The 21,244-nt window shown below is 47.8% G+C and overlaps 1 protein-coding gene across 1 annotated transcript; it reads left to right on the forward strand.

The window, feature by feature from the left end:
* Positions 1-15,902: 15,902 nt before the first annotated feature.
* On the forward strand, positions 15,903-20,432 carry LOC125522684 (zinc ion binding protein). Its single transcript, XM_048687728.2, has 7 exons — positions 15,903-16,177; positions 16,695-16,794; positions 17,309-17,462; positions 18,324-18,774; positions 19,601-19,676; positions 19,762-19,808; positions 19,921-20,432. The coding sequence occupies exons 1-7, from the start codon at positions 16,092-16,094 to the stop codon at positions 20,105-20,107; spliced, it is 1,101 nt and encodes a 366-aa protein (XP_048543685.1). The 5' UTR covers positions 15,903-16,091; the 3' UTR covers positions 20,108-20,432.
* The last annotated feature ends 812 nt before the right edge of the window (positions 20,433-21,244 follow it).

Below are 21,244 nucleotides of genomic sequence, written 5' to 3' on the forward strand. Positions count from 1 at the left end.
TGGATAACTTCCGAAGCGAGGAGTTAATCTTCGACATAATCCCGTTCTGTAGTGGCTATCATGCACTGCTCGGGCGAACCGCATTCGCAAAATTCAACGCGGTACCGCACTATGCATACCTCAAGCTCAAGATGCCAGGCCCTAGAGGAGTAATCACGGTCAATGGGAACACTGAACGCTCCCTCCGAACGGAGGAGCACACGGCAGCGCTCACAACAGAAGTACAAAGCAGCCTTTCTAGGCAGTTCTCCAGTTCGGCCTTCAAAAGCCCGGACACTGTCAAGCGCGCCCGGAGTACCCTACAACAAGACCGCCTGGCACGTTCTGAGCTAGCGTAGCAATGCGGCCCCAACCCTAGCCCTCGCGATATAGCGAAACCAGTGCTTCGCGTACATAACTACGCTCTTGAAATACCATGGGCACAGGGGAAGGGGCACTATCACGGCACGCCCGAAATACGGCTTAAACCGCACTAGGGGCTGCCGGATTCCTTTTTTTCTTTTTTTTCTCTTACTCTCAGGACTCCATACTTCGGATGACCCGTTCGGCAATTCAACTGCCGCACAAATGATGCAAGATCCAGGAAAGCAGACAAGCCACGCCGCATTATGGAACTCCCAGGTGGTCTCTATTGCGAGCACTATACCTGTTTTTTAATACAATTCCGCGGCCTGCCCCTGGCCAGGACATGTTAAATAGTCCAATTTCTTTTGCTTATCGCACTATTTGTATCATTCCGCTTTCATAGCAGCCTTTCTATAAACAATGCATAGCTTTTTGTCTATTTTTTGCATTATCCTCTTTTTATATATATGTTTATCAATAACATGTTGCATCCGTACACTATGGTACGGCAAAAATACGCCAGGGGCTTCAGTACCCATCAATATGGCGTGAGAAGTCCGTACACTTTCACAAGTGCGGCACCCCGAACTTATAGCACTATATGCATCGGCTCCAAATCATGATTTGGGTCAATAGTTGGGTTTGCCCGGCTCCTATGTTTTGGTGCCTTACGTTCCGCTATATCGGCTAAGGTAGCACTAGGAGAACTACTGTGATTGTGCCCCAGTTGAGCTGGGCTGAGCACCTCAGTAGAGAAAGCTAAAACTGACTGTCATGATGAGGCGAGAGACCGGTCGCTGTTCGAGAGGTTTTTCGAGTCCTTAAAGACTTATGCCACTTCGAGCGAGGAACCGGCTTTGTCCGGCCAAGGCGTGGATAGCGCCCCGAACTCGGTCTTCTGAATACTAGGGGCTTCGCCAAAATTTAAAATTATAGAGTTCTATGGCTAAGTGAGAGTGTTCAAGCATTATAGTCCGATTGCCTTGTTCGTTGTGCTGAGCGCCTCCCTGGACGGACCCAATCATGGGAAAAAGAGCGCTCAGGTTTATCCCGAACACCCCAGCACTAGTGGCATGGGGGCAGAAGCCGACGACTGGCCATCTCTCAATTTTTTGATAAACGGCCGCACAGAAAGTAATATTTTAAATTCAAGCATTGCTTAGTGCATATGAACAAGTTTTCAGCGCACAGGATAACACGAGCGAGTTCATTCAAAAATTACATCCTTGGTGCATTCATCCGCCATAAGGCGGGCACCGGCCAGAACATCCTTGTAATAGTTCTCGGGTTTGCGATGCTCCTTCCCCGGTGGCGGCCCGTCCCTCACAAGCTTCTCACCGTCCAGCTTACCCCAGTGCACCTTTGCACGGGCAAGGGCCCTACGGGCACCTTCGATGCAGACGGAGCGCTTGATGACCTCGAGCCTTGGACAAGCCTCCACCAGCCGCCGCACCAGTCCGAAGTAGCTCCCAGGCAAGGCCTCTCCAGGCCACAGCCGAACTATGAAGCCCTTCAGGGCCAGTTCGGCCGCCTTGTGGAGCTCGACCAGCTGCTTCAGCTGGTCGCTCAAGGGCACAGGGTGTCCGGCCTCAGCGTACTGAGACCAGAACACCTTCTCCATCGAGCTGCCTTCCTCGGCACGGTAGAATGCGGCGGCATCGGATACGCTGCGGGGAAGATCTGCGAATGCCCCTGGAGAGCTCCGGATTCGGTAAGTAACAAGTAGTTTACTTTTATATGTCTGCTTTGCGTAGAGAATGCCTTACCCGCCGCTATCTTTTTCGCCGCATCCAATTCCTGGAGGGCCTTCTAGGCTTCGGCCTTGGCAGATTTGGCAGTTTTAAGGGCCGCAGCAAGCTCGGACGCTCGCGTCTTCGAGTCGAGCTCCAAACTCTCATGTTTTTTCATGAGAGCCTGAAGCTCTTGCTGCACCTCGCCGACTTGCGCCTCAAATTTCTCCCGCTCGATGCGCTCCGTGGCCGCTCTCTTCTTGGCCTCGGACAGCGCCTGCTTGAGGGTCGCCACCTTAGTTGTGGCCCCTACAATAAGCAGTATATTCCTGTCATTTTTTGCAATTGCGTCTTCATATAGGCATTTTTTCTATAAGGTATCTCTTACCTTCTTTCTCCTCGAGCTACCGTTTGGCAAGGCCGAGCTCTTGCTCGGTCCGCTCGAGGCCCTGCTTCAGGGTACCCACCTCCGCAGTCAGTGCGGCGGTGGCCAGCAGCGAAGCCTGCATATGTATATTGACTCCTTTTTAGTTAGACTCCTGCGATATTTAGTAGATCCTCTATTCGGCTTTTCTTTCCGAACGCCAAACAGAGCATCAGGGGCTACTATCTATGCGGTAATATTTTTACATACTTCTCCTTACCTCGAAGCCTGTTAGAAGGCTAGCACAAGCTTCAGTAAGTCCGCTTTTGGCGGACCGAACCTTCTGGACCACCGTACTCATGATGGTACGGTGCTCCTCGTCGATGGAGGCGCCCTTAAGCACCTCCAGCAGATTGTCCGGCGCCTCCGGTTGGATGGAGGACGCTGGCTCAATAGGCTTGCTCCTCTTGGCAGGAGTTCGCCTGCCGCGGTCCGGAACCGTTGATGATTCCGGCACGGTGTCTGGCTTAAAGCCGGACTTGGAGCCCTGGGGGGTCTTGTCCCCTTTACTCCTGGAGTCCGGGAGGTCGCCTCGCGGCTCCTTCTGGACCACCTCCTCTTGCTCCGGAGCTTGTCGCGACGCCACTTCGGCGTCATCCGCAGCACAGGGGGAGGCAGCGGGCGGAACTGAATTCACGTTCGATGAATCCAGGGAGCCGCTCGACGACTCGTCGAGCCCATCCTTGGGCGGGCTGCATGATTATATTCGACATTAGGGAAAGCTGCGCAACAAAAGGAATATCATGAGTTACTCTGGTATCCGAACACTTACGATTTCGCCGGACGCTTGGCCCTGTCCGGCCACTCCTCTTCGTCCTCGTCGGCGTCGGGGGCATAGTCCGGCGGAGGGGTTTTCCTCTTCTTGGACCCTTCGGCCTCCCCTACTAGGGTGGCCTTCCTCTTCTTTCCTCCCCCCGCTGGAGGGGGAGAGGTCTCTTCTTCCTCCTCCTCGTCTTCACGAGAGGAGTGCGTCTCGGACTCATCGGACGACGAGTCCGACACCACCATATGTCGGGAACTCTTTCGAGTCCCCGTGGCCTTCTTCTTCTTGGCCTTATTCTCCGGCACCACATAAGGTGCCGGAACCAGCAGCTTCACTAGGAGAGCAGGGGCTGGGTCTTCGGGCAAGGGAGCCGGACAGTTAATCAGTCCGTACTTCGCCTGCCAATCCTGTCAAAGGTAAGGGAGTTTAGATCTCGCATAGAGTCAAACTATGAAGAAAACTTAACATCCTGTAAAAGATGAAAATATTTTACCTTGCCAGCAAGACATTGCGAGCTGAATCCGCAGTCTTCGGAGGCGGATGTGGGAGCCTCGGCGCCTTTGGTTAGCCCCTTCCAGACATCTTCGTACGTCGTGTCGAAGAGCCTGCTCAGAGTTCGGTGCTGCGCCGGGTTGAACTCCCACAAATTGAAGTCCCATTCTTGACACGGAAGGATCCGGCGGATGAGCATGACCTGGACTACGTTGACAAGCTTGAGCTGCTTGTTCACCAGGGACTGGATGCATTTTTGCAGTCCAGTCACCTCTTCTTCGTCGCCCCACGACAAGCCCGTCTCCTTCCAGGACATAAGCCGCGTAGGGGATCCGGATCGGAATTCAGGGGCTGCGATCCACTTCGGATCGCGTGGCTCGGTGATGTAAAACCACCCTGACTGCCACCCCTTCAAGGTCTCCACAAAGGAGCCCTCGAGCCATAGGACGTTGGCTATTTTGCCCGCCATGGCACCTCCGCACTCCGCCTGGTTGCCGCGCACCACCTTTGGCTTGACGTTGAAGGTCTTGAGCCAGAGGCCGAAATGGGGGCGGATGCAGAGGAAAGCCTCGCACACGGCGATAAACGCCGAGATATTGAGGATGAAGTTCGGGGCCAGATCGTGGAAATCTAGGCCATAGTAGAACATGAGCCCGCGGACAAATGGGTGAGGAAAACCCAGTCCGTGGAGGAAGTGGGGAAGAAATACTACCCTCTCATGGGGCCTTGGAGTGGGGAGAAGCTGCCCCTCCTCAGGAAGCCGGTGCGCGATGTCTTTGGACAGGTATCCGGCCTTCCTTAGCCTTTTGACATGGCCCTCCGTGACGGAGGAGACCATCCACTTGCCTCCCGCTCCGGACATTGTTGGAGAAGGTTGAGGTAGGAAGTGCAGGCTTGGGCGCTGGAGCTCGGGTGCGCAGAAGATGGATAGGCAAAGGAGGAAGAAGGCGTAGGTAAAAAGGTGGATCCTTATCCCCTTATATGAGCGGATGCGACTATGCGTCCCCACCAGCCTAGTAAAACTCGCTTGCCTCCCAAGCGTCGTGATAAATGGCGCGGTTGGGTTACCCACGTCCGTATTGATGAGAATCCCGTAAATGGGGGACACGATCTCTGCTTTGACAAGACGTGCCAAGGAAACCGCCTCGCAAAACACGCTAAGGTGGAAAAGTGAAAACGATTCGAATAAAGGCTTGGCCGTAGTGTGATGTCACGCTGCGGAATACGTCAGCAGATTAGATTTGTGTTAATATTATTCTCTCTGTGGCAATACGTGGAAACTTATTTTGCAGAGCCGGACACTACTCTTGGTGTTTACAAACTTTTATGAAGAATTTGGAGGAGGAACCCACCTTGCAATGCCGAATACAATCTACGCACCGGACTCGTCGTCATTGAAGCCTGGTTCAGGGGCTACCGAGGGAGTCCTGGATTAGGGGGTGTTCGGGTAGCCAGACTATACCTTCAGCCGGACTCCAGGACTATGAAGATACAAGATTGAAGACTTCGTTCCGTGTCCGGATGGTACTTTCCTTGGCGTGGAAGGCAAGCTTGGCGATGCGAATATTCAAGATCTCCTACCATTGTAACTGACTTTGTGTAACCCTAACCCTCTCTGGTGTCTATATAAACCAGAGGGTTTTAGTCTGTAGGACAACTTCATCATACAACAATCATACCATAGGCTAGCTTCTAGGGTTTAGCCTCCTTGATCTCGTGGTAGATCTACTCTTGTACTATCCATATCATCAATATTAATCAAGCAGGACGTAGGGTTTTACCTCCATCAAGAGGGCCCGAACCTGGGTAAAACATCATGTTCCTTGCCTCCTATTACCATCCGGCCTAGACGCACAGTTCGGGACCCCCTACCCGAGATCCGCCGGTTTTGACACCGACCTTCAATAGCGCCAAGTACCCCTACTCAAGGGAAAGAATATCTTCTGATCGGTTCTGGAGCTATCCGCAGCGAAGTTATTACTCATGCATTTTGTACAATCAAGGTTGCATTTTCCCTCATATGCGTCTTGACACTGAAGCCATAACTGGTCTGCCTTGCTTGGAAGAAGCTCTGGATTGCTTCAAAGAGTCTGGATTGTTGCCCTTTGTCACCGACCAAGAGCACTGGAACGAAGAGTTGTTGCTCCAATTCTATGCCACTCTTCACATTCGTGGCTACAACAGAGATCCGAAGACTTGGGTCCTTGATTGGATGACCGGCAATGTTCATCACGAAGCCAAAGCCTTTGATATCATTGAGCTCACTGGTCTGCCCACTCCTAGAGATCTTTATGAACCTGGTTGTCAGCTTCATAGTGCAGCTATGGAGAGCATCTTTCAGAAGCCTGAACCGAACATGAGTCAGATGCTTAGCATGATGAAGCCTTTGCCTCCAGATGCTGCATATCCTAAGGAGTTCTTTGTTGAAGACCTTGAGTATCTGCCACGCACTATCTATCACATTATCAGGCGAACTCTCTGGCCCATCAAAGGACATTCTCCACATGCAAAGCTGGAAGGTGCAATGAAGACTTTGGTCTTTTATATTCTTCATGGCAAATGCTTCAATGCACAAGACTTCTTCATCCGCCAACTTGCTGCATCAGGATCTGATCTTTTTGGCTTGAAGTTTTACGCTCCATGGATAATGCGGCTGATCAAACTACACTCAACTGTCTCATATCAGCCCTCTGCTCGCAATCATCGGATCTTTCTGCCTGACGTTGATATGTCCATTGAAGCCATCTATCCAGAGCCTGCCAAGGAGCCTCTTAGTCTTCAGAATGCTGAGCATCAAAGTTTCTCGCAAAACATTAAAGGAGTTGAAGTAGTCACTCGTTTTTATCCTCTGGCTGGCACTACACGTGCACCTCATCGTGCCCTCACTGAAGCCACTGAAAGCACCATTGCCCAACGGCCCAAGAAGCGATCTCGTGTTCTCAATGACCGAGAGCTTCTGGTTGCCCTTCATCAGAAACAGGATAGGCATCATGACTGGCTGAAGCGTCAAATGCAAAGCCTCTTGGTGAATGTCAATCGCATTCACAATCTTGCCACCAAGAATGCCTTTGTTGCCCATGAAACCTGTCGGCGTACATGGAAAGGGCTGACGCTTATGTGTTCTGAAGATGATCTTCAAGAGGATGGCTTCTCTGCACGTTTCAAGTTTGACTCCACACCTCCAAGAAGGACTGTACTGCGACGAACTCCGTCTCTTGAAGACTCTGAGTTCTCTTCCTCTGCGGCAACTGTGAATGCCAGAGTGATCGAGGACGAAGCCGATGCCACTTCACCGCTCCCTACTTCTGCACGCATCGACACTGCCCCGAGTTCGTCTGCACCGCCGAACAACACCACGACATTGCTGCTTCCCCTACTCCTCATGGGAACGAGTAGATGCTCTATGTCTTCAAACCTTTTTGGTCCTTACTAACAAAAGGGGGAGAAGCATATGAGTTTGATAGTCTTCAAGCGGGTCCATATGGGCGGTTGCTTTATGTTTTGCCTAGTGTTTACAACTCTCGTTTTGATACATTTGGTTCTTTGAGTTGTAACACTTAAACTCGATGGTCGTCTGCTACTTATTTGCTATTATGTGATGCGATGATAAATTCCGCATGTGCGACGATAAATTCTGCACTTAGATCATTTTGCGGACGTCCATTTTTCATTATGCATGTCATTATCTTCACATACTTTTCATACATGATGAATTGTCATCACAAGTTGAAGAGGATCTCCACAAGTACAACCTTCCATGTGCATTTGCATTCCAAAAGCAAATTACTTATATGCACATCTTCAGGGGGAGCCCTTGCAACTTATGAAGACAATTCCCTTATCCTTTACAATTTCATATATTATATTCCCCGTTGAAAACTTCAACTAGTTTGTCATCAATCACCAAAAAGGGGGGGATTGTAAGTGCATCCAGTGCCACCCCTAGTTGGTTTTGGAGTATTGACGACAAACCTAGTTGAGCGACTAATGTGTTTGTGAGAATTGCAGGATAACACAGGTAGAAGTCCCTCATTGATTCGGTTTTCCTACCAGAGATGACCCCTAAAAATGTATGAAGACATTGAAGTCAAAGGTGGTATGTGAAGACATTCACATTGAAGACTATGACAAGAGAAGACATCGTGCGAAGACTACGGAGCGCGAAGACTTAGCGGTTTCGTCGTTCTGTGTTTTTCTTTGTTGAGTCATAGGAACCACCGTACTGTTAAGTGAGATCCAAGAGAACCAGTCAGAATGACTGAAGTGATGCTTAACCAAAATCCTATGTCTTTGAGTGAAGACTATGAGAGCAAATCTTGTCCAGAGTTGGATAAGTCAGCTTTGCTTGTAGCCCAAGTAAAGTTGTCGTGTGTGTTTGAAATCTGACCGTTGGAACACGTGTCAGTTCCTTAGTGACCCAGGGTCATTTCGGACAAATCAGGTCGGGTTGCTTAGTGGCTATAAATAGCCCACCCCCTACAACCATAAACGGTTGGCTGCTCAGAGTTAGAGTACGGCTTTTGTCGTTTGAGAGCAACCCACCTCGAAGCCTTTAAGAGAGAATTCCTTGAGAGGATAAAGCCCTAAACACCCAGAGCCAAAGAGTGTCAGGCATCACTTAAGTCTTCTTGTCTGTGTGATCTGAAGACTTATTACACTTGAGGACTGTGAATCCTCTAGCCGGTTAGGCGTCGCGTTCTGAGCATCCAAGAGTCATTGTGGATCGCCGGTGAACGAAGTCTGTGAAGGTTTGGAAGTCTACCTTGAAGACTAGAGTGATTGGACGAGGACTGGGTGTCCTTAGCTCAAGGGGAATAAGGTGAAGACGAGGTCTTCTGAGTTGAATCTCAGCCTCCCTAACCAGACGTACAGTTGTCACAGCAACTGGAACTGGTCCAACAAATCATTGTCTTCAACGAGTCACTGGTTTCGTCCTTCCCTTCCCTTTACTCACTGTTGGTCCTTGTGAAGTCATTGTACGATTGCAACACCATTTGGCTTCACTGAGTGATTACTTGTTCTGATCGGCTTCACAATATCTTCCTACCTGATCCTTACTGCCTAGCTGCTATTAGTCATTGTGCTTTCATTTCATTGAATACTTGACTATGGTTTGCCTACTGTAGTCTACCTTCCGCTGCATGGTAATAGGTTTATTTCTATCGTTTGTCTTCGAAACTTACATGTTTTGAAGACTTTCATAAAAATCGCCTATTCACCCCCCCTCTAGTCAATCACTAGCACTTTCAATTGGTATCAGAGCAAGGTACTCCCTTGTTCTGTGTGATTCGGTTTAACCACCAGGAGTTTTAGCTATGCCGACTGCAGGGATAATTAAAGTCTCCGCTGCGTGCCCCGTTTTCGATGGAACTGAATATCCCTACTGGAAGAATAAGATGCGCATGCATCTCGAAGCCATTGATGTCGACCTATGGTATGTCGTCAAGAACGTCGTTCCCAAGGCTGGAGAAGGTGTCACTGATGCTGATGTCAAGAAGTTCGTTCAACTGGACTCTACTGCCAAGAATATCATCTGTGGCCATCTCACCAAAGGACAGTATGGCCGTGTGAGTGCTTTGGAAACATCTAAGCTAGTCTGGGACTGACTCTCCAAGGTCAACGAAGGTGTCTCAACCCAGAGAGATCAGAGAATCAGTGTCCTTCGCAACCTCTTCAACCGCTTCAAGAGAAATGACAATGAGAATGTCCAGCTCACGTTTGATCGACTCACTGGCATCACAAATGAGCTTCAAGCCCTCGGCGCCACTGAGATCACCAAGCATGAAGTCGTCAAGACACTCCTGAGATCACTTGACAGTTCGTTTGACACCCTAGCCCTGATGATTCAAGAACGCCCTGATTTCAAGACACTCGATCCGTCTGACATACTTGAGAGGCTCAACACACACGAATTTCAGCTTTCTGAGAAAAGAGACATCTACGGTCCCAACTATGGGCGAACTCATGCCTTGAAGGCAAAAGCTGTCTCCTCATCTAAAGAAGAATCTGACAGTAGTTCTGATGATCCTGAAGACATTGGAAAGGAGTTTGCTATGCTTGTGAAGAAGTTCCAAAAATTCACCAAGAAGAAAGGCTTCAAAAAGTCTTCACGATCAAGCTCAAGGAATTATGAAGCTTCTGCTCATGACTACAAGAAAAGAACATGTCACAAGTGCAAGAAACCTGGCCACTACATCTCTGAGTGTCCACAGTGGGACAATGAGAACAAGAAGAAGAAGAAGAAGAAGAGCAAGGAGTATGACTCTGACGACAAGAAGAAGAAATACTCAAAGTCTTCTTCCAAGTCTTCCTCAAGGTCTTCATCACACAAAAGGAGATCATCTAGCAAGGCACGTGCGTTTGTTGGCAAGGAAATGGATTCCGAGGAGGAGTCTGCTTTTGAGGAGGCGGAGGTGGAGTCTGAGGAGGAGTCCGATTCTGGCGTTGCGAGTCTGGCTACAACATACGTTGCCAAGTCCATCTTCAACACTGAAGACAATGACTTCATCACCGACACCGATGCAAATGACAAGGACTACTCCGCTCCTTCCTATTGCTTCATGGCACACAGTGCCAAGGTAAACACACGCACTACTCACTATCAAACATCTAGTGACGATGACTCTGATTGTGGTTCCAAACCCAGCTACAAAACACTTGCTAAAATTGCGACTGAACAACAGAAAGCTATGGAACACATTCAAAAACTGTTAGACAAAAGTGATGATCTGTTAGACGCTGAAATGACTCGATCTCAGTCCTTAATTGAAGACATAAAAAATCTTCACGTTAAGTATGAGGAACTTGAAAGTCGTCATGAAACGCTCTCAACAACTCATGAAAGGCTTTCCTATGATTATCTTCAAAGGAAGCAAGATCTTGAGAAATTGAGAGCGGCTCGTGAAGATCTTCAAAAGGAAAACGAGTCACTTTGCGCCAAACAGATCAGTTCAGCTCAGGAAGGATTTGAACCATCATGTCTTAAATGCATTGAGCGTGATAACGCTACTTCTGTTGCTGAATGTTCTACTGCTGCTACTGTTGCAATATCTTCAACTATTGATGTGGTAACTAACCCCTCTGCTGAGGATACCACTGCTATTGCTGATGAGAATGCCAGGTTGAAGACACTGCTTGAAACAGGGATGTACAAAAGTCTCAAAGGGCATCAGACACTATGTGATGTACTCAAAAGGCAGATCCTGAACCAAAACCCTAGGAAAGAGGGTGTCGGGTTTGAAAGGAAAATGAATGCTGATGGCTCTTACTGGAAACCTGAGCGGTACCTCAAAACCACATGGGTTGCTGCAAAGGAACCTTCAGCGGATCCATCCACTCTATCTGGCTTCACTTGTGCTAATCTCATTGTTATTGATGAATCCTTTGATGCAAACTATAAACTGTTTAAAAATCAGAATGGTGAAGTGTTTGCCAGGTATATTGGTACTAACCGCAGGAATGGACCTCCTATGAAGAAGATCTGGGTGCCGAAAAGGTGTTTGGAGAATCTTCATGTGAATGTCATCATGACACCACAAGTGAAGAAGACAAACCCCAGACCACAGGCTTCATACGGTCCAAAGGCTTCATACAGACAGAGGACTCACCTGAGTCGCACTAACGCAAATGTTTTGCAGGGAAACCATACTCAGACCTGTGAATATGAGCGCGTTTCATCAAATCGCCATGTTCATAAGACCAAGAACTATTCTGCTTATTCTTATGAGTACTATTGTCCACCTGCAAGACTTTTTGCTAGGGCTCCAAAGCCAAAGTTCTCAGATGCTGCATTTAGACTCATTGCTTCGAAGCCACCCTTGAAGATGTGGGTGGCTAAGAAAGCTTAACTCTCTTTTGCAGGGAAAGGTCTCCAGCCGAAAACCAAAATCGTCTGACACTATTGCTGGGGACCTTAAATATCTTGTAGGGCGCAAGATCAAATGCCCAAATGGTCTTATTATGTACTTTGTTCTTGAATCGCTTGCTACTTGCCCTATCAGTCCTAATCTCGATCTAAGCTTTAATAATCCACTAGTTCGTCAAATGTTTTTGCTTCACAATTCTCTTCGTGAAGCCTATCCCCCTAACTGCACTGTAGGGTACGACACCAGCTGCTTCAGAATGGATTATTGATAGTGGGTGTACAAATCACATGACTGGCAAGCAGAGTTGGAGTTAGAGTACGGCTTTTGTCGTTTGAGAGCAACCCACCTCGAAGCCTTTGAGAGAAAATTCCTTGAGAGGATAAAGCCCTAAACACCCAGAGCCAAAGAGTGTTAGGCATCACTTAAGTCTTCTTGTCTGTGTGATCTGAAGACTTATTACACTTGAGGATTGTGAATCCTCCAGTCGGTTAGGCGTCGCGTTCTGAGCATCCAAGAGTCATTGTGGATCGCCGGTGAACGAAGTCTGTGAAGGTTTGGAAGTCTATCTTGAAGACTTACCAGAGTGATTGGGCAAGGACTGGGTGTCCTTAGCTCAAGGGGAATAAGGTGAAGACAAGGTCTTCTGAGTTGAATCTTAGCCTCCCTAACCAGACATACAGTTGTCACAGCAACTGGAACTGGCCCAACAAATCATTGTCTTCAACGAGTCACTGGTTTCGTCCTTCCCTTCCCTTTACTTATTGTTGGTCCTTGTGAAGTCATTGTACGATTGCAACACCATTTGGCTTCACTGAGTGATTACTTGTTCTGATCGGCTTCACAATATCTTCCTACCTGATCCTTACTGCCTAGCTGCTATTAGTCATTGTGCTTTCATTTCATTGAATACTTGACTATGGTTTGCCTACTGTAGTCTACCTTCCGCTGCATGGTAATAGGTTTATTTCTATCGTTTGTCTTCGAAACTTACATGTTTTGAAGACTTTCATAAAAATCGCCTATTCACCCCCCCCTCTAGTCGATCACTAGCACTTTCAGAACCCAAAGCTAAGCACTTCTCCCATTGCAAGAAAGATCAATCTAGTAGGCCAAACCAAACTGATAATTCAAAGAGACTTGCAAAGATAACCAATCATACATAAAAGAAATCAGTTCATAGATAGACTTGATCATAAACCCATAATTCATCGATCTCAACAAACACACCGCAAAAAGAAGATTACATTGAATAGATCTCCACAAGAGAGGGGGAGAACATTGTATTGATATCCAAAAAGAGAGAAGAAGCCATCTAGCTACTAACTATGGACCCGTAGGTCTGAGGTGAACTACTCACACATCATCGGAGGGGCTATGGTGTTGATGTACAAGCCCTCCGTGATCGATGCCCCCTCCGGCGGAGCTCCGAAACAGGCCCCAAGATGGGATCACGTGGATACAGAAAGTTGTGGCGGTGGAATTAGGGTTTTGGCTCCGTATTTGATCGTTTGGGGTACGTAGGTATATATAGGAGGGAGGAGTACGTCGGTGGAGCAACAGGGGGCCCACGAGGGTGGAGGGCGCACCTGGGGGGTAGGCGCGCCCCTACCTCGTGGCCTCCTCTTTTGTGTCTTGACGTAGGGTCCAAGTCTCCTGGGTCTTGTTCGTTGAGAAAATCACGTTCCCGAAGGTTTCATTCCGTTTAGACTCCGTTTGATATTCCTTTTCTTCGAAACCCTAAAACAGGAAAAAATAGCAATTCTGGGCTGGGCCTCCGGTTAATAGGCTAGTCCCAAAAATAATATAAAAGTGGATAATAAAGCCTAATAATGTCCAAAACAGTAGATAATATAGCATGGAGCAATAAAAAAATTATAGATACGTTGGAGACGTATCAGCGTAGATGAGGCGGATCGCGGCGGCGAGCGGGTGATCAAGCCGATCGCGCGCGAGGTCGGGGACGCTGCTCGGTGGAGGCATGGTGGCGGCGGAGTCCGAGATGAAGCCGGCGACGACGGCCGGCGTGGGACGTCGTGCGGACGAGCTTGTCAGCACCAGCACCCGGGCTGCCAAAGCAACGCCGGCACCCGGACAACGAGGCCCGAGCGACCAACGGAGCAACGACGCCCGAGTTGAGGCAGCCTACGCAGCCGTCCCGACGCAGCCGAGGACGATGCCGGCGAGGTAGATCGCCGGGCCGCCGTGCAGACGCGGCGGAGGCGGGTGATGTGGATCGATGGACGGGCCGACGTGCAAGCGACGGCTATGATTGGCCGCCGCATGGCGCGAGGCCGCCGGGTCGGGGCGATGCAGGTGTCCCGATCGGAGCAGGGTGGTGACGGCCGACGCAGGGCAACGGGCGGACCGACGCGCGGACGGCGGCTGACCTGGACGGGCCGCCTCGGCGTGCGTGGCCGCTGGGTTGGAGGAGAGGCCGGCTGGTCGCGCCGGGGTCGGAGTAGAGGCGCACGGGGGTCGACGATGGCGGCGGGCGACGCAAACCGATCAAGATTAGATCGGAAAACCAAAAAGAAAAACGCCGATCAAAACGACCGGCGAGAGAGCGAAAAAACCCAAAGCAAGGGCTCGGGAAAAAGACTCTCTAGGGCAGCCGGCCAACACGGCCGGCGGACGAACCCTAGGTACGGGCGGCGCGGCCCCCGGCGGCGGTCATGGAGGCCGACCGCCCCGAGGGCGGCGGCTAGGGTTTAGGATCGACTTGCGATAGATACCATGTTAGAAGTGCATGCTCTAACCAATGCAACCAAAAGACCGATCTGATGGAAAAGACTAGACAACACATTATATGTCAATAAAGTATTTCCGGACGGAGGGAGTACTTCATACCAATTGTGGGTGTAGCTCCCAGAATGGTACCATCCAGAAAACATTTACCTTGGCTTGCAAGACACTTCCACATAAGAATTCTAGAGTTTGCAACAGACGTCGGGCCTACCTCGGTAGCATCACAAGAGCTGAAAGAGTGCAAGTCCTTGAGCCCAAAACCGCCTCTGATTTTGCAAGTTTTCATCTTCTCCCACCATATTCAATGCATTTTATGCTCCTTACCCTGTTGCGACCATCAATAACCACAAATCATGTTACCAGGCTCTTCACACAGACTCTTTGTGAGGTCAAAACATCCCATCACGTAGGTGGGAATTGCTTGTGCAACGGCCTTAAGAAGCTTCTTCCTTTCATCGAGAGAAAACGTTCAATCCACCCTTGTATCCGAGCCCATAACAGTTCCTTATGGTATTCCAAAACATTGTTCTTTGAACTCCCAACATACATTTTGAGCCCCAAATACTTTCCTTCTAAATTTTCCTGCTGTAAAGCGAGCACCCGTAGACTGCTTGTTATCATTCGGTATGTTCCCGCTCAAAAGAATGGACGATTTATCTCGATTTGCCACTTGCCCAGAACCTACTCATTTATTGGTAAAATTTCATTGATCTCTGCTGCCCCATTTTTGTAGCTTCAAATAAGAGGAGTGAATCATCGCGAACAAGAGGTGGGTTATTATAGGGGCCATAGGCGTGATCTGAGTCCCACGCAATCGTCCTGCAACCTCCACCCGATGAAGTAACGCACATAACCTCTCCCCGCACACAATAGGAACATGTACGAGGATATTGGATCCCCTTGACCAAGACCCCGGCATGAGACCACCGTCTCCGTGTATGGTGTGTACACTTTGAACTTATGTGTCACACATCTAATGCATTTGGAGGTCAATCTCACTAATGTTACTTTGGAACCCTAACCGCAACAAAATCCTCTTCAAAAAAACAAACAAACTCCACTTGACGTAGTCGTGACTCGTAAGCTTTGCTTAGGTCAAACGTGAGGGCTGCGAAACGCGCACCACTCGAGCTCTTTTGTTTTAGGATGGGGCATCTCGTAAGCGAGCACGATGTTATCTGAGATAAGCCTCACCGATAAGAATGCACTTTGATTATTTGATATGATCTCCCGCATGATGAACTTTCACCTATTGGCAATGACCTTGGAAACAAGCTTGTTTACAATGTCGCAGAGGCTAACCGGGCAATGACCTTGGAAACAAAGCTTCAAACAAGATGGCCAGATGTTGATCTCTAAGTTTTTTTTAGAGCGACCTCAAGTTTATTTCCCGGATGGCGCCGTCCAGATTTTTTCGTGGAACTTGTCCAGCCAGTTGTGCAGGCCCAACTCCCCGGCCTTTCTGCGGTCCGCTCGGCCTGCCCGTCCGTCGCTCAGTGGCCAGTCGCTTTACCCACTTGTGCGGCTCACAAGTTCGGCCCCTCGGGCCCATTTGCCATCCGAGCAGACGCCGTGCTGACTCGTCGTCTCTCTCTCTCGCTGGACCTCGACGTCCGACGCCGCCCCCCGTCGCGAGAGCTAAGAAGGTTCTAGAAGGAAGAGAGGCGAGGCGAAACCGCCACAGCCTCGGCGCCTGGATTCCCGGTCCTACCCCTCCGGCGGCGCGCATGGATCAGAGGAAGGCCCTGTTCCGCGCCAAGCTCCGCGAGGCCAAGGAGAAGCAGGAGAAGCGCATCGACCCCTCGCTCGTCAGGTCCCCTCCCTTCCCCTCCCGCCTCCCTGCTAGAGTGCTGCCTCGGGAGCCCGGATCCCTTCCGCCTACTCGGTTTCCACGGCCGTGATGGTTTGGGCCGGGGCGCGCGTTCGCCTGATGTAACCCTAGCTAGCAAGATGGGGGCGGGCGGCCGGCGCAGGCGTCAGGGGTTCGGTGCGTAGGCCTGAAATTACTGGGTGTTTGGTGCTGTTGTGCGCACTGTGAAACCGGGTTCGCTACTGTGCCTGCTCTCGAGTAGAGGGTGGAACATTGTAGTGTTCTAATTTGATTTCATGGAAGTACCGACTTACAGTTTCCTGCCAAATTCTCTGTGCATTCGAACCTTGTAAAGTCGTATGTTACTCTGGCTCCCTTTCATTACCCCCCTTATCCATTGCTTATTTGCTTAGCTAAATCCGGGTGACTTGAATTTTGAACCAGTTGAGTGTGATCAGCTCATCTGTATGATAATCAAGCAATAGCAGTATCTAATAGCCGGTTGCATTGTCTTCTGCAGGTATAATGAATATGATCAGCCCATCTGTAGGGTCTGCAACGTTACGTTGAAATCCGAAGCACTTTGGCCTGCGCACCAGGTTTCACGGAAACATCATGAGGTAAGCAGAGTAATAAAGCCATGTTAGTGTTTACTGAATAAGGAGAATTGTATGTACGACAGAAACGTGAATGTGGGGATTTCTATGCCGGTCTAGGTCTGTTTTCATATGGAAATTCAAAGTGTTAGCACTCAGTCTCCAGCTTTACTGGGTATGCTGTCATGTTGTTTGGTAGTTATTCTTGATATGAATATATGACCCCATAGCAAATTGGACAACCACTAAGGTTTACTTCAATGCAGTTTATTGATAGAAAAGCTCTGGTGAAGAAACATGTTGGGTATCAATAATAACTCATTTTTCGTGGTTTGCTGATAACCATGGTGTTTCATTTTTTTTCTGTTCATTTCAAGTATAGTTTTGCTACTTACTGTTAAGCTGCATGCTTTTTTCCTGATGAAAAGGTTCATCTCATTTATGTATTGTAGCCATCTGACTGGAGTATATTTGCTGCGAAGGTGTCTGTGTACATTCTTTGTGAGCTGTGTTAATTTTTTTCCGATTTATGGTCCAGGCAAAAGCCGCTGCAGCCGCTAAAGTTACACCAGCTGCAGCTCCTCGTGGCAATAATGTCAGTCATGAACGACCAGCTGAGCCTCAGAAAGCAAAATCCTCTCCGATGCCTGCCAATTTTTTTGACAATCAGGGAACGAAAAGGCAAAGTGATGGTGAGAATGCCAAAACGCCCCCCTCCCTCCTCCCCACAAGCTAAAGATTCATAGTGTAAACTGAACTTGGTTAGCCTTGTCTATACTTCATTTGTTTGATTGTATTCTGCTCTGTGTCATCTTCCTTTGTTTGGTTAGTCTAGGTAAATTATCAGTATCATGGCTAAGGAATTGCTCACATCTAATTTCTTGTTTTGGCCTGCCACTGGTTGTCTGTTATGCTTACCATTGATTGTATTCTCACCAAGATAGTCAGATAGCATGTTGTATAGAGCAGTAATAATAGAGCACATTTGGTTCCTGCTAGACCAAGCAATTACCCACCTAACCTTGCTTAGCAAGGTATGCTTTTGTGCTAAAAAACCCTCACTTTGCATTGCAACCTTTATCATACGAGCAAGGAAAAGCTTGCCTATGGAGGCCATCCAGTCAAAGCCTTCATACATGACAGTTTACATTCCTCCTGGCTATACCTAATAACCGTTTTTCTTACAAAATTGCCACTCCCTCCGTCCCAAAGTAAGCGACGCCAACTTTCAACTAACTTTAGTACAAAGTTGTACTGAAGTTAAGACACTTATTTTGGGACAGAGGGGGTATCATTTAAGCAAGAATGATGTTAGAACTAGTAAAGCTGCATGAACACATCCTAATTTCTGGATAGTAAGTACTATCAATATTGTTCTATTTTCTGTAGAGCACTAGAGCTTCCATCTATAGTGAACATTTTATGTATTTTCTGTGAAGATTCCTGCTAGCAGTATTATGTTGTAGTGGCAGCTAAAATGTGCATTTAGCAGTCGTGATGTACCTGAAGGTCTTGTTGACTTGAGTCCTTAATATAACAACTTTGATGGGTAGGTACTGGTTCTGAGGGAAGGTCTGTACGTCATCAAGTGGCTAATGCTCAACCAGCAACCAAAGAAGCAAGTGCAAATAAACCATCTGTCAGGATGGACCAAGCACCCAATAAAGGGAATAAAAGCAGTACCGACGTGAAAGGAATTCTTCCAGGGAATTTTTTTGATTATGCAGAAGAAGATGAAGATGAAGTTCCAACTCCTGCTCCAGCTCCAAAGGAGCCCAATAGGACTTCGGGCAATACCACCAACCCCAATCCCGTGCAGGTGAAAGGTGTCCCAGATGGCTTCTTTGATAGCAGTAACACACAGTCCAGTGAAACCAGTGCATCGTCTCAAGCGGCGAATAATGTGGAAACTGCTCAAGTAAAAGCTCTGCCCGAAGGATTCTTCGATAACAAAGATGCGGATCTCCGCGCACGCGGTATTCAACCTCCAAAAGTTGACATCAAGTAAGGTTTCTTCACTAAGATCTTGCAAGTGTATTGCCTCTCCATAAAAGAATTGCTATTCTTGCAGTCCTGTTGTTTCCACAATAATTAATCTGACTTAATGAAGTTTTGTTAGGATTTAAGGTATGGTTCTAGTCCAAGCTAGCCCTACCAAATATTTGGCTAGCCAAAATTTTGGTTGAGCTTTTGGTTGCCAATGAGACGGCCGACATTGGCAAGAAAAATGAACTAGATTAGACAAAGAGACATTGACATGCCAAAACAATGGTAACCAATCAAACCAAAACCAAATTTTTGGTCAGGACTAAAAAATTGGTAGCATGAGTATTGGCCACCATCCAAACATACCCTTATAGGCCTTTGTTTGGATGTGTAAGGAGCCTTTTATGACCTTAGCTAGCTTCACTCTACTGTTACAGAATAATGAGGTCCTAAATAAGCCATGTTACTTCTACAACCATGTTGCATTTTTGCACAGGTGCTGTCAAGTTACAAAACTGTAGAGTCTGGAAGGGTCAATAATCATTGTTTTCTGCTCTTGTGCTTGCTGTTGGAAAGCTTCTGTACCATAAACTCTTCTGTTTTTAAATGGATGGATGGGTAGGACTCCTGCCATTTTGCTAAAAACAATGCTTTTATGCTTAGTTTTTTGCGTTGTCTTGTCTGTGCAATTCTGCATTTCCTCTGTTGTTTCCATGCATTTTTTCCTCTTATGTTTGTAATAAAAGTTGCTTCTTTGGATCTTTACGTAAGATCTGTATTCAGTTCGACTTGAATTTTTCTGTGACTGATATTCTCATCTGAAACATGTTAAACTTCTGCGCAGCGATGCATACAAAGAATTTGAAAAGGAAATTCAGGAAGACCTCCAGGAAGTTGATGACCGCCTCGAAGAAGAGGAGGTTAGGTTAACCTCTCTACATTATTACCTTGCACGTATTGTTGTGCACTGCTGATATTAGCGAATTTTGTGCGCGTGCCTTGTAGATTGATGCTGCTGCTGAGAGGGAAGAGTACTTGACCTTAGAGCAAGAGTATGTTCCTTTCTACATATTGTTCTGTTCATATACCCATGCTTAGCAAAGTGAAGATTTTCTTTTTTATTTTCTGTCGTCAACTCATCATGCATTATTTATCTGTGCACAGGGAGTACAGGCAGCGAGTAGATATGCTGAAGAAACAGCTCACCGAGTCAAAAGCCGCACGGACTGCTAAGGCGAACAGCAAACCCATCGGCATGGACACGGATTCCAGCGCCAGCGACTCATCGAGCGACGACGAAGAAGACGGCACAGATTTTGCTGTTGACTGGAGAGCGCAGTATATGAAATGATGTAGATAGAGATTGCTCGCTACCGTGAACAAGAAGTCGGTTCTCCAGATTTTGCATGAAGAGAGGTCTTTCTCCGTTCCTGTCCTTTTACTTTGAAAACGCACAAGCGACTTTTGAACTAACGCGACGAGACCTGTGATGGTTACTCATTAATGTGAATAGTCCCTAGTCTTAAGTACTGACAAATTCCCTCTGCCTGATTGTAGCGAATTATTATTTTCCCAAGGAAATGAGTAAAACAACCAAGAACTATTATATGTTTTTGGGACTTTGTAACCCTTTTATTTCTTTGTCTGAGAAATAGACATTGTAACCTTTCGTTCAACCCCTATACCTTGGACAGGGACCCGTCTCTGATAGTCCTCGTGTGATGTTGATGCGTGCGGCCAGTGTTGATCCATGCCAAAAGTTTGCCTCAAATTACATGTGAGCAAATGATTTCCTTGTGCTCAACCAACTTTTTGAAGCCTAATTTGGAATGTGGAGATTTACAAGATCTCTATTAGAAGTTGATTGCTCTGCCAAGTTAGTCTCACAGTGGCATTCCAAAGGTTGCCAATGAAATTTCACGCGCCTTCACCTCATTGTGGTGAGATGTAGCTTAAGAAAAATACCGTCCCCATCAGCGGAGACGTGCGCAGTTCGCGCAAAACAACGTCAGGATTGCCAACTGCCTAGATAATCCATAGACCCCCCGCCAGCGAAAGATTAACATAACAACCCACGGATGGAGCTGAAAACGGCATGGGGCATCTTTTATGTTTAATCATGTAGCGTGCACGAATGAAATCTGAGTTGCAATTGAGAATGAAATCTGAGTTGCAATTGAGAACAAGAGGACTCGCGACAATAGCAAATATCAATATACTTGTCGAGATGAAAGGGAGTGGCTGGCCAATGACCAGCCTGCAGCTTCCGGAGCTGTCAATGATGAATGCATATCATTACATTAGCTTAATAATGTGAAAGAACAAGTGTTCAGCTCAATTCAGACTTCGCTTTCAGGGAAAAATAAATGGCAAATGCTGCTTTAGATGGTGGTGCAGCTGTTGATGGACTTGGCATTGCAACAGTGCATACCAGGTTCAAACCCTGATTGACGGCGATGCATCCTTGCTTTTTCAAAAGGGTACATGT

This window comes from Triticum urartu, chromosome 1A (assembly GCF_056163025.1).
Source record: "Triticum urartu cultivar PI428250 chromosome 1A, HENAU_Tu73, whole genome shotgun sequence".
In the NCBI taxonomy this organism is placed as follows: Eukaryota; Viridiplantae; Streptophyta; class Magnoliopsida; order Poales; family Poaceae; genus Triticum; species Triticum urartu.